At 39.0% G+C, this 14,719-nt stretch overlaps 1 protein-coding gene across 30 annotated transcripts in view; it reads right to left on the bottom strand.

Moving 5' to 3' along the window:
* The window catches only part of LOC109066226 (transcription factor SOX-6-like), a 150,932-nt gene that overhangs the window by 81,080 nt on the left and 55,133 nt on the right, over window positions 1–14,719 (bottom strand). For 28 of the 30 annotated variants that reach the window (XM_042759950.1, XM_042759952.1, XM_042759965.1 and 25 more), the window contains one exon: window positions 13,104–13,314. In XM_042759950.1, coding sequence (XP_042615884.1) covers window positions 13,104–13,314 — 211 coding nt within the window. Of the gene's footprint in view, window positions 1–6,849; window positions 9,371–13,103; window positions 13,315–14,719 lie in introns of those variants that run through there. The other 2 variants (XM_042759970.1, XM_042759969.1) reach the window with 2 other exon arrangements.

Below are 14,719 nucleotides of genomic sequence, written 5' to 3'. Positions count from 1 at the left end.
GCGATTCCTGACCTGTCTAAACAGGACACGTGTCTATCAAGCACATATGAATTAACCACTCCCTAGAGGCTTCAACTCTTGAGCAGGGCAGCACACGACCTCTTCTTCAATCCATTTTACTGCAGGACTCGGCACTAATCAGGGTTGAATTATTAAAGTGAGCAGCCACCGATGATCAATTCATGCTGGCTAGGCCTTCCACCACAGGGTACTTCTTCAGCACTAATGACACAAGAGAAATTCCACTGGACAATGAAAGACATACAGGGAAATAAATCATGCTGATTAGTAATGTGAATGGGAGAGATAAAGTTGAAATATGTGAAATAGAAGAAATAAAGAGTTCAAGTTCAATCAAAGCTGTGGATAAAAAACTATTTTCATGGCATGTTTGCGCTGGGAAGACACTCTGCCAGGAACCTTCACCCTCAGAAGGAGAGGGATTCTGGGCACCAAATACAAGAAGAAAACTGAATAATAAATGTTGGGGAAGACAGCAAGACACTAGCAGAGGGTCAGCATCTTCTGAAGGCAAGCCGTCCAAACGAAGACTTGGGCAGGCGATTAAAACACTCCCCTGGAGCCTCAGGAGGAGGAAAATGAGACAAAATTAAAGCAAAGTTGAAAGAGAGATTTCTAGAGAGAGAAGTACAACTCAAGGATCCTAGAGTTTGAGAAGAGGAGGGAGATATTAGGAGGGAGGAAAAGGTGGGGGGGGGGAGATCCAATCAGAACTTAGTGCAGAGAGATCAGGAGCCAAGATAAGCCCATACTCCGAGCCCCCAAAACTGCAATCTCCTCTTAAGCTGGAGAGTGGCAGCTGGCAGAACAGCTGGTGAATAGGATTAATGTCAGAAGAATGAAATAAAACTCAACATATGTCCGAGCCTGAGGTGTTTGGACTGCGCGTGATTGTGCCCCGATGGATGCCATGTGTGCAGCTGGAAGGAGCTGCGCCGGAGCCCGGCTGCACTGCCTACCCGACAAGGTCACTTTTAAGAAAACTAGGACCATTTAATGCTTGGATAGCAAAATGAACTTTCTCTCCCCTGTCTTCTTTAGCCTCCTCTCAGGCTGAGCGAGCCCTCAGAGGCGGCCCACCCCGACTGCTCCGCTCCTGCCTGCTGTTGCTGCTCATTACAGTTTACTCACAAAAAGAAACATCTTCAGCAAACACGGACAGGAAAAACTTAACTCATGCAAACAACTTCGCATATTTCCTTTCTGAGGCAAAATACATCCCTCCAAAAAACAAAGATCATCGTCCTTATGACAAACAACCCACACAAACGTAGACAAAAATTTAGTCTATTTCTATTTAGTCATTTTAGAGGGTCTGCTAAAGATAATAATAATAATAACATTGTTGGTAAATACAGAAAAAAATACAGCAATTTTTTATGGGCTGAAAAATTAAAAACATTTTCTCAGGATTGTCTCTCATTTAAGATATACACTTAAGACAAAGAAAAAAAACGCTCATGTTTAATAACTTAATACATTGCCATTTTGTGTCCTGTCTTGTTCCTTGTCTATTGTGTAAATCTTTTATGTGTATATATATGTGTGTGTGTGTGTGTGTGTGTGTGTGTGTGTGGTGTGTGTGTGTGTGTGTGTGTGTGTGTGTGTGTGTGTGTGTGTGTGTGTGTGTGTGTGTGTGTGTATTCAATTTCTAATCTGCAACAAAAATAAATTCCTCATCCATTTCTGGAACAATGTGATGTTGGGATTTTTTTTGTACCAAACTATAATTAATGTTTCGTTCTCTGTTTTTTCAGAAAAAAAAAAAAAAATTACAAAAATTAAAAATAAAAATACACAAATGCTGCATCTTATGAAATCATCTTGAAATACTGCTGACAGGATTGAGCACATGTGAAGGTACAAAATAAGAACAGATATGCGGATTTAATCTTAATTTTTATAAATTCCATTTCATGTCGGTAATCATTAGAGCCCTCACACTGTAATAAATTATAATAATTTCACACAAGAATTAAATTACTGGGTACCTTGCAGAGGAGCCATTTTTATGCTGGCTACCCTGCAATCTAACTGTCAGATATAAACCCTTCTGCTAATCAATGGTTCAAAACATTCACTTTTTTTATTCTTCTTTGTTTTATTAATAAATGTGTGTGTATTGTGTCTTTTTGTGATCATTTTGGCTCAGAGTGATTTAGTAAATTAATGGGTGCTAGGGACAAAAAGAAACTGATAGGATCCACATGAATAGATTAAATTTGCTGTGAAGCTAACTGTCTTGAGTTGTCCCTGAAACTTTATTTCATCTTAAATGCCGGAGCAACTTGGACTTGCTTGATGGGTTCTCCCCACAATATACGACGAGTTAAAATGTGGCATCAAGAAGATGATGTGCTGCTAAAATTAAAATAGAAGACACTTCAACCATAAAAACATTACGGCTTGGTTTATATGCATGCTTTGGGTAAAGCACTTGACAGAGTGTTTCATTTCTTGAAGTCTTAATGTTTAATGTTTAAGAAAAATATTAAAAAAGCTTTAAAATTGGTGTAGTAAACTAGGTATGTACTTAAACAAACTAGTGTTTTACAGCCACAAGTGAGCTGTTTTACAGTAATAAACAGTGCTGTATGAGTGCATGAGGGCATTAAAAAGTTCAAGTTAAAACGAGGCATCTTCATTTTTTGTAAAACTCACTTCACTAATTAAGGAAGCATATTTTCCGCACTGCCACTGACATTCTTCGCTTTTATGAGGCAAAAATTAAAAATGTTTATGGTCCTGTGCAGCGCACTCTGTTTACAGGCATGTCAGAGTTCAGCGTTCGTGCACACGGGCCTGAAAGGTCACTATTTTTAGCCACCGACCTCCATTCTCTCACACACATGCTATCGTGTAACTGCACACTCTCACTACTTCACAGACCACCAGAGAATGGCGGATTCAGCCCACACAGCTGCACACAGGAATATAATCTGCCTGTGGAGTACCATCGAGCAATACAGACACAATCTATCTACTTCTGCCCATTATCAGTAGCAGGACGCTGTGAGAAGTATGTAAATTATAAAGTGGTCTGTTGATATCCGAGCAAGTATAATGAGAGGTTGTAACGACATGGCGCAGTTACCAGTAACCATAGTACTTGAAAAGGTTAAGAATTTTAGTTCTTCACAAGTCTGCAGCTAACACACTCAATGTACCATTGTTTCCTGCATGGTTCTGCAACAATGGCCACCGTATTTTCTTTTGAATCGACCCGTTTCTTTTTCTCTCTGCTGTGGGGTCATATCCACCGCAACATGCTGTGAGAGCACGGAAAACGCTGCCGTTTCACATGAAGCTGAGCTCCTTTCTTCATCACCTCTCAAGAATGGGAAAAAGAAAGTGTGTATGAGATGGAGAGACAAAAAAGATGTATATATGGGGGGGGGGGGGATATGCCATGCAACACCAGACCCAGACCACTGTGGAGAAGGCATCCTCAGGCAGGGCACTCTGGAGTCAGAAAAGTGTGCCTCACTACCCAAATCACAAATTGCAGTAGATGGAATTAAAAAAAAAAAAAAAAACACATTCACACACCATAAAACCATTAATTAGAATTAAAACTCATAACTTCCAGCTATCATTGGAACTTCATGACATGTAACGGATGACAGGGTCCTTAAACATATTAACCACTCGACCTACACAGGCTTAAAATTATATGGGGGCCACTCCCAATGAGAGATGCCGTTCAGCGGATAATTACAATGATCCGAGCCGCAGCGTTCACAGAGCAATAAAACATGCTTCTATCTGTTTTTTCTGATATCCCATCTCATCCCATGGCACCTTATTGAACAAAGAGAAAGCAAGCGAGAGAAAGACAGCAGAGTCGTAAACGTTGTGTCCAACACTCAGAAACATACCGGGTGGATGTGTAATTATTCATTTTTTAATTCACTCAAAAAAATAAAAAATAAATAAATAAAAATTGTTCCAACCACTATTTCCTTCTTCTATTGAACACAAAAAAAAAGTTTTCCTCCATAAAATGAAGGTTAATGGGTTCCAAAACAGCACTGGACTAGGGCTGAGCAATAAGGCCAAAAACATCATATTTTGGTATTTTTTGCCTGAAATGTTATATATGGTGTCTCAGTATTTTCTACAAAATTTTCTATTTGGATTAAAAAACATACATATAATTCATTTATTTTAACATCCTGCCCAATGTTGTCCAATGAAACAATGTTTATATTAAATGCAATGAAAAGTGAAAGTAGGCTATGCTATCCATTATATGCAAAAAAGGAGTGCAAATCACATTACAATCACATTTTAACTTTACAATCTGCTTTTTAAAGCAGTTCAATTTACTAAAGTAAAAATTAAAGTAAATAAACACAAGAGTACAGATTAATTGCCTTATATTTTGACTACCCCATTACTGCTATCTACTATCATAAAATACACTTACTTATAGGTTTAATATTCTACATATGACACAATCATTACACTACTATTCTATTGTGCTCCGTCTGTTTGCCTCGCATGCGCGCAGTGGCACTCTTTCAGTGAAGTCTGTGAAATTTAGCGGAGAATCGCATATAGAAAGCTCCTGACAGCAAAATGGAAATATTTCCACAATTTTCTAACGTTTACAGATGGAGAACATACCTGTTATGCACTGAGGAAAACAGCACATCTCAAACACATTAAACAGTGCAAGTAGCATCTCTGTCAGCAGCACATGAGTCTGTCAGAACATCTGATAGGGCAAACCTTTAAACTATACGTGTTAACTATATCTAACGAGTTATTTTAAAGCCCTTAATGTTAAGTACGTCTCATGTTTAGGACAAATTAAATTATGCACTTCCACGCAGCAGCTCACTCTGTGTCCTCTGCTCTTATTCAGATGTGCTCATATCAAACTACTGTATATACCATATCGTTTATAAAAAATATGTATATCGATATATCGCACAAACTCAATATACTGCCCAGCCCTGCACTGTACCACACTGATGTCTATTATATGGACTGGAAAAGCAGTTAAAAGGAAGTCAAATTTTCATTTTTTGGGTAAACCAACCCTTCAATCCGTTGGAAGAGGAAAGCGATGTAGGTGTATGAACAGGAGGGCTTGTGTTGGCTGTTGTTTCGGTGAATTTCAGGAAGGGTGGTATTAGCAACCAGATGGAGCTAACGTAGCTTGGTCTTATAAAACAAGTCTTGCTATGTGGCCTGAAATCATTAGCTGGGCACACCGGCCTGTCTGTGCCTATGGTGTGAGTTACATTGACACTATTTTGATCCTAGTCAGATGACACCAGCTCTTTTGTCCAGTTATGTGCAGTCAGTGCCTGGGAACTGAGCTTGAGGTGGGTAGTGGTGATTTCACACTCATATAGCACAAATGCACACACGCTTTGTAGGTTAAGTCCAGCTCATCTCATTTTGACCACTTTTAATCTACATAAAGGGTCCTGCTTTTTCCACCGGCAGCGTTCAGCTGTGCAGTGACAGATTTAAGGCTAATTAATGGGGTGGTCCGCTTTTCTCAGGCATCAGCATTTTGCTTTTCTCACTGTGCTAATCCAAATACCTAGAGGAGAAGATTCTTGCTCATTAAAACCACTCCATTCCAGTACTGCTTTACCCATATACCACTATTCCAACATCGCTGTTAAACGAGAGTAGGACTCAATGCTGCCTTGTCAACACTGTTGCTTGGGACAACACTTTCATCTTACACTATTACAGTGCCCCCCTTGTTAGAAGATTGTTTTCTAAATGATAAAACAACATACATATTCTGTTCAAAATGAAGACAAAAATTATTTGGACATTTACTTTGTGATTATCTAATATTAGTGGAACAGGTCAAATGGCAAATTTTAACCAAATAAATAAATAAATAAACACAGTTTTCGATTTTGGTTCGGTTTTGATGGCTTGGCACATAAGAGTGTTTTTCAAATTTAAAATGCGATTTTTTTAATCAAATTAGCAACAAAATCCTGTATAATTCTTTACACTGGAGAAAAGCCACCTCTGGTATTTTTGTAATTATTACGTTCATTTGTAATCCATTGTTAATCAACAGAGCCTTTTATTACAGCATAGAATATATTTTCTGCCTCATTCTGTGATAAGAATCTACATCACGTCACAAAAGGAAGTTATTTCAAACATTCGACATGCTGTGGAGTAAAAAAAAAATTATAATGTTCTCTTTTGTTGGACAACAGGTAGAAATGCTTCTCATTGCAAGTCATTACTAGGGAAGATGTTTTGCCTGTGTCCTCACTGTTCTGAGTTGCTTTCTCAATTGCATGTTATAAGCGGGGAAGCATTTACTCATCTCAGAGCGTAGACTCATGGACACACAAACCGAGCTAATCCAGAGAGAAATAAAATGCACGGAAATTATTTAAACGCAAACGAGAAAAAAAAAAAAAACGTAATTCACAATTGAACTGTGGATATTATACCGAATGTAAAATCCTTTAACAAAACACAAAATCCCTTTAATTTACATATTTGATTTAGGGATTATATATTATTTACTATAATCCCTAATATCAACACTGTGCCATTAGAAATACAAAACATGCAAATTAAAAGCATTTAGAAAATTTTCTGTAAATTTTAAATTAAATTGTTTTAAAAAAAATTACTGAAAATTTAGATGACACACAAAATACCTTTAATTTATAATGTGTTGTATTTATAATAATATAACTTTTTTTTTTACATGCATTAGTGCACACTTAGATGCCAAGGTATGTTAATGTGATGTACAGTATACAGTACTTTAAGGTATATGAAGTGCAGTGTAAGAAAGTTTCAATCACAGCTGAGGAGACGTACCTATGGTGTGAGAGGGAGGACAATTGGAGCACTATTCAGGAGCCCTGGCTTTGATTTGTCTCACTGAAACACCCGTTTCCTCCTATCACGAGAGCCCCAGCTCAATGACAGAGACCGTCACAATGGAAGCGTTGTGCTTGGTCCCACACAAGAGGGACAGAGTCAACAGCTGAGCTCGAGAGAGAAGATGGCTCCTGGAATGCTCCGCAGCAGTTGCTACTGTTGACTAATGGGAATCTGAGAAGAGGGAAGGTGATATGGATGCAGAAGAATGGCACAGTGAGGCAGAAGCAGCTGCTTGTTTTGTCATCTGAAAGAGGAACACTCTATTTGAAGCATGGACAGAGTTTTGGAGGTCCGCACTAGGCAGTCAGGAGGGGAATGATTTTTCCCTTCTGTCACACGCTCCTCTGGAAAGCGTGTTTGTATTATGGATCTTTGATATGAAGCATACAGGTTACAAAGGGTTTTGATAGGGATTGAACAGAGCTGCAGAGTCTGTTTGCATCAGTATATCTTCCTTTTTTTTGGTGCTGAAGACTTGTCAGTAACAAAGCTTTCTCTCTTAGGGGAAAGACAGGATGAGTAGCTATCATTTTTGTCAAAGTCCAGAGAGTGGCAGGATGCCCACAATGATAAAAAAAAAAAATCTATTTAACGTCTGCCTCGTAGGGTGACAAGAGAGTTGACTGGCAAGGAGCGGAAAGCAGGGAGACAAGCTTTTGATCATGTGTCCTAACAAGCCATTCCAGCTCATGTCTGCTCAACCCCAGCAGATTTACATTACCTATTCAAACAAAAGTGATGGGCCAGATCTTGCTCTTTACTGAGCTACCAACTCACCCGCACACTAGCTTACCTGCCAACTCTTGAGATCCACACATCACTCTGAAGAGTAACTAACATATTTTGACATGTGTACGAGAACACTTGGATTAATCAAACCCATATGCTTTCATGCAGACAAGTGACTTGGTTGAAGGTAGACGGAAGCGTGCAAGAGGTGAGAAAACTTCCAATGATTGATGTCTGGCCTAGTGTACTCTGCCTGAGGGACTGGTGTACTGACATAGCAGAGCGATGGAGCATCGTGTTTGAAGCACATTTCCACATCTCAGGTTTGGTCCAAATGCTAGCCAAGAAATTAAAAAGGTCAACCTCATTGAGTATGCACCAGGTCTAGGGCCAGTGCCACGTATCATTACAACAAAGATTGTTATTAATTAGGTGGCACAGAAATCAAAGTAGATGACAGGGCAGCCAGAGAGCTGGAGAGCAAAGCTAGCCCCTCTGCTATTTCAACAAGAACCCTTTCAAGAGGGTCATAAAAATGTAACTGAAATGGCATGCGGTAAAACAGCTTTCTGCACTTAATTCTCCTGCTGCCCAAACCCATCAATCTCCCGATCTCGATGGGGAAAAGACACATGCTGTCTGGAGGTATTGGGCTGGATGTTGAAGAAAAGAGAAAGAAGGACAGATTTCGGTTAGAAATGTATAAATATAGGGGAGGGGGTGGATTCCTAAAAAATGCCTTCACAAACATACTTCAACAGAAGAATGAGTGCCTCAAAGGAGATTTTGAGGACAGATAGTCCCCATAGAGTAGATCAGGAAGGTAACACACACACACACAGCTGTTATTCAGATGCACACCGGTGCTTACCTGCTGTTGAAATGGCTAAGGTCCGCAGGGTGGGGGGCTCTGGAAATATCCCCCTGCCCCAGAGATCAGGCTTTACATGGGATGGAGGCACTGAAGAATCTGCCCCCTGCTAAACTCATTAACTCTGACTCAATACACAAAGCTCCAGGTGTATAGAGCTGTTCGCTTACCTCGCCTCTCAGAGGTCTCAGGGTTACCACCCCAGAGAAAGTCCTCATCCACGCCACATTAGCAACTGTTCCTGTTGTCACCCAGGTCACTCCTGCTGGTGTAATTCACTCGTTTTCAGAAAGTGCCTTTTCTACACCTGTTGGCTCTGACATATTTCTAAACGCGGCTAACAACCTTGCCCTTTCACTTTTACAGGGGAAAAAAGGTGCAGGGGTGCACAAGGTTGAGCAACTGTGCAGGGACACTGACACAAGAAAATCAGAAAGAGCATGTTTCAATGCTTTTATGAGGGAATTTGTCTTTTAACCATTCTATGAGAACTATGGAAATTGTTCTGGCAAACAAGCTGATTTTCTATAAACAAAATAAAATGATTTATTTAAAACTGATTGCTGCGTATGCAGTGCACACTGACTAGACATCACAGAGGAGTGACAGGCTGCGTAGATGGTCTTTTTTTCAGCCACCAAACTGAACCCCTGCCACCAAACCGCCTGCAAAATGCTGGCATTCAGACGAACAGGGCTCTAAGCGTGGATTAGCAGCTAACAAGCTATTACCAGCAGCCAGGGCCAATCCTGCCAATACAAGACTGCTGACTAAGTTGGCAGAGCTATTGGTTCACTGATGCCCAAACTAGAGCACTAGGCAGCGTGCCTTCTTGACTAGGTGTGGGTGCTTCTTTCTAGATGTTTCCGTCTGCTGCTAAGTGATGTGGGAACATTAAAGTAAAAAAGAAAACTTCGGATGCACCAATATTAAAATTATTTTTGCTACAAATAGGCCAATTATTATTTTTGTGTTATGATTGATTACCAAAAAAGTAATAAAATTAATTACAAATAAAATAAAATAATATAATAATACTTTACCAACAAATAAAATGTTGAGTAAGTCAGTGAGAGAGAATGGGCCGTGTCTAAGCATGCAGCTCAATGTACAAATCAGAAATTTGGAGCGTTAAACTGCAAACAAATCAATTCAAGGTTGAATTAGGGTGAGTGCAGTTCATCCAAATAGAGGTCAAAGAATCACCCCACTAAAAAGGAATGTTTCATAAAAGCGCCGGAAGAATACCACATAACTGCAACAATGAAAACAACCAACCCAGTGAAGGATTCATATATCGAAGTTCGTTACTTAAGTACATTTCATAAAAAGGGCCTTAATTGCTTGTGAATGCCAGACAAGGTCACCTTGAATCTTTATAATGGACACTAATTTTTTCTCTTGTCTCTTGTTTTTATTTAGCTTTTTTCCTCTATAATTAGGCATTTTAAACTATGAACAAGCACAAGAGAGCTCTCAATAAATAATTTTTACAATACCAGTTACAGAAAAATCCCAAGACCTTCTTGGTGGATGAGGTGGATCATGTGATGCTTTTACAGCGAAGGTGACTATTCAGTTTAATGCAGTCCTCTAGGCAGGATATTTCCATTCATTATAGCGGTCACAAGCACTTAAGGCACTTTAAGGATTGTTAGTGAGAGGAGAGATGGAGATGACAGTCCAGTTTCACTGACTTGTGGTACGATTGTAATAGGTCTGATTGAATTTGAGAGCGGTTGACTCTTAGGGCCCCGGTGCACATTCAATTAAGTGAGCGTAAAGACGGGTATGAAATACAGTGTGCTCCTATATGAATGCATCCTTTCACGTATGTCCCAATATATGGCTACTTGACTAAAATCAAAATATACTGATTTACAAACAAAGCATTTCACGTGACTGGAGTATGTACTGCCTACGCGATACAATTCTTAAAGCAGGAAAGCTTAAGACCCAAAGCGATCACAAGAGCCAATGTTTGTTGGAATGTTGGAAGGAGATGGTTACATTTCAGCTTGGCAATGGCAGTGATTTAAAGGTGTGTTCAAACAAAAAACAGATGTGCCAGTAGTTTCATTTTGTGCTACTGCAAGTTTGTAAATTTTGCCCTGTGGATTTGAGATGATTTGGTTTGCAATGTTACAGCAAATTCGATGAGATTACTTGATTACTTTTATTTTATATTATTTATTTTTATTCCTAAAAAGAAATCGGTTTCATTATTTCTTCTTGTGGGGTTAAAACCTACCACACTTCCCTACTATATAATATGAAATGACACTAAACCAGATGGGTAATATGTTCAAATGCAAAATATTTTAAAACAGTAGGTGAACAATATTTCAAGGACTTGCTACGTCTGTTGTCCATCAAATGCAGTACACAATGTCAGACGCACTTCTAGCTTGACCAAACCTTAAGCCAGTTACCCAAGCAAGCTAATAAAAAGGTTACAGTTGTTCCCTTAATAAGAGACTGAGATGAGTGATATTTTTAGCTCATCCATTCTTTGCTTCTCATTACATAATGACATGCTTTGTCATTAAGACAACACATGGCTCTCTCAATTGCTTTTGGAGTCACGCAAGGTGTTAATCCTGACATTTGAGGTACTGCAGACTTGAAGATTCCCCTTACAGCTGAACCAAACTGAGACGTCCTCAAGGATGCAGAACCGCTCCATTCCAGCATCTCGGAGCTAACGTATTGAACTCTGCATGCCTCTTGTCTCTCTCGAGCTCAGGAACTAATTTCTGTGTAACGGGGGAGATTGTGGTGTGAGGCATAGAGGCATGAGGTCGTCTCTGTCACCATTATTAAGGGCAGATTAACACAGCTGTACACTAGAAGTGAAGCACCCTCTCAGGCCTGCAGTAAACATACGGGCCTTCAGGATTATGAGCTCCACTTGACCATTTAAATTACTGCAGCAACCGGCCATACCAGCTGGGGCTCATTAGCATAGCAACCTAGTACACAGAGAGCATATCTTAAAAAATACCCTACTAGAAACAACAGGAGGAACCTATGAGGACAGCACAAGCCCTTCACACTATCTCTGGTTACCAATAAGCTGGAGATGCAGGAGAGGTGAGAAAAAAGGAGGACTAAAAATCACATCAAAAGATTTTTTTTCCAGTTAAATGTTATACAGCAAGTCACTTTAAATGGTATTTACAAAACTGCATTTTGTTTAATAGGGCACCTTAATTGACAGACAGGCAAATTATAGGTGGAAATATTTTTCAGAGAAAAAAATAAATAAAAATCTTAAATCAGTTCACAGAAATTTAGATTGCTGTTAAATTATTTCATCACACTGCCCCCCAAAATGAAGCTCCTTTATGATAATGGATGGCCTGTCATGATTTTCTATATCAATTATGAATATGAAAATATTCATGACTGACAACCCCTCACTCAGATTTATTTAATTTGTCCTATTTTCTTATTCAAAATATTTTTCTAACCCTTGGCGATAATGAAACCGACCATAAACAAATATGATTAAATTAATATGAAGACCTTCGCAGAATTGGAGAGGGGAAAAACTATGAGAGGAAAAAATACTTTTAACTGAGTTATGGCCTAATTTATTCCTCTGATCAAGTGTTCGGGCTAAGAGCTCCCCCGATGCTTAAATGAGACTAGTATCTCCCCAAGGAGCAATACTGTCAAAGTGTGTGTGTGTGTGTGCGTGTGTGTGTGTGTGTGTATAATATTAGATTGTATAGGTTTCTGCATTACACTAATTACGAGGACAGGAACCGTTTCAGCAACTGTTTCTTTCAAGTATTTGCTTTTTCGATCGTTCACCCAGAGGACTTGCTCCACTGCAGCATGATCTGCATCAAACTATTCATTAAAATTATTTAAAAATAAATAAAATAAAATAAGAAATTTTATCAATTAACTAGATTCTCCTTTCAGCCATAGGACTGCATTATTTTACTGAACTACTTGCTTGTTACAATTTATTTGTGCCCAAATGCATAAATTCTTCATATAATCAAATTCGTACACTATACACATGTATTTTATATCATTCAAATTTAATCGCCAAATCCTTGGATACTTCTGGGCCCTAAACACATGAAAGAAAAAAAGTCTTCTTGACGCTATTTGAGTTGGTCTGAAGATGAATTTTGCGGCATGAATGCTGTCGTCTGTACTGAAGAATAAAAAGGTAATGTTCCTGGCGTCAGGTCGTGGCGTATGTTTTATGGTCTGAGAGTTTGGTTTGGCATCGTCCAGAGACCACACTTAAGCTGAAGGGTAGTGCCACCCACTCTTTGTCACACTGGACTCGGTTCAGAACAAACTGGAAAACATAGCCACGTCAGTCCTCCCAGGTTAAAAGACTGCATGTGTGCATGTGTACGGTGAGAGAGAATAGATGGATTATGTCAAATGAGAAAGAATACAGAGTTATACAGAAGGAGAGACGTGAACGAGGAAAACAGAGTGACTGAGGAGGTCGATGCACGCCAAAAAACGCTTTTCGCTAAGAGGAAAAGAACATTTGCTCACATACACATAAATTCCTAATTCTGGACACACATAAACATGCTGAAACCTTCCATACCGTCTTGCTCTGTCTTTGTCATCTCCTCTAGTTTCTTCTGTTTCAGTGTGTCCACCACATCGGCCAGGCTTCCTTTGCGGCGCTCTGGCGTTCCGAAGGCTGAACTGCTCAGCAGGTCACCGCGCTCCCTGGCCCCCTCCTCTGGCTTGTGTGGAGAGGTAGAGTTATTCCGGAAGGAGTATAAGGAACATACTTTATTACTGTCCGATTCCTGCAGGAGAACACAAAGGAGTTTGAGAGAACACTGAAGTTTTTATTTTTTTATTTTTACTTAGTCAAAACAGACATTAAACTGTCAGAGTACAAAAAATAGAGCAAATTAAACATTAAAAAATTGCTAAAGACATACCATTTATATTAGAGAAAGTGAGGTTAGGACAAAAGTTAAATGATTACAGAGCAGATAAATGATGTTTAACAACCCCTTTCTCTTTACAGTTGTCATTGCTGTAATTCCTTTGCAAAGGTTACGAGTGCATGCTTGAGCCAAGCTCGAGTGCAGTGTAATTTGTTGGTTCTCAAGCAGGTGGCTGTTCTTCGCGGAACCCTCCAGGCCATCGTAAATCTGGCCCCTGTCTCAAGCTGCTGTTGTTTTGCGGTCCCACCTGTGTGTGGTTTAGTGGTTAACTGGGCTTCTGTCTGCAGCTGATAGTTCAGTGTTCCCCGAACGAGTACACAGAGAGGGAAAACAGAATGAAAGGGAGAAGCGATCTGTTTGTCTGATCCTACACAGAGCCCAGTAACTCTATACACTACTGAGTGATTGTAAAAATAAAGTGCAAAAGCACATTAGTGAGTGGAGCGGGAGTCCTGACAGAGAAGAGCTTGGTGTAGGATTGCTCCATCAATGAGAGAAAAACTATCAGGTGTATGTTTTGGAGAGCAGGGCACAGACGGGCATTAGGGCAGTGTGATTATGTGGCAGCGACACACGGAATAAGATCCCACAAATCATCTGGCAGAGATAGAGGGCACTGCTAACACTTGCATGAAGTCAAATTTACAGATGAGAATATCTCAATTGTTTTGATCAAGGCAACAAAAGTGAAAAAAAAGATTTCTGATATTAAAGTCTACAAAAAAGTTTGATATTAAAGTCTGCTAAAATCTGAGATTTGAATATATGCTCAAACATATCCAATCAAATTCTTCAATGACCAAAAAAAATAAAAACTCTATTGTGTCTCACTTTTTTTCATTTTTTTTCTTCCATTTATAGGAATACCCTATCAATCAAAAGTTTTTTTTTTTTTTTTTTTTTAAGAAATTATTACATTTCTCAGCAAGGATGGAATTAAGTGACAGTAAAGACTATTTCAAAAGATTCTTATTTCAGTAAAATGCTCTATTTTTTTCTGAAGGATCATGTGACACTGAAGACTGGATGGATTGTCAGCTTTGCCATCACAGAAATAAATTACATTTAATAACTTTTCACAGTATTCCTCCTTTTACTGTATTTTTGTTCAAATAAATGCAGCATTCAGAAGCAAAACATTTAAAAAATCTTACTGAACCCCAAAATTCTGAATGATTAAAAAATTAATAAACAGGCAATTATGAGGTAGAGTATAAAATAAGAAAAAGTCAGAATTATGAGAATTAAAGTTGAAATC

The sequence above is a fragment of the Cyprinus carpio genome, chromosome A7 (genome assembly GCF_018340385.1).
Source record: "Cyprinus carpio isolate SPL01 chromosome A7, ASM1834038v1, whole genome shotgun sequence".
Taxonomy (NCBI): Eukaryota; Metazoa; Chordata; class Actinopteri; order Cypriniformes; family Cyprinidae; genus Cyprinus; species Cyprinus carpio.
Note: the sequence above shows the minus strand (reverse complement) of the source record. Positions and strands in the feature narration are given on the sequence as shown.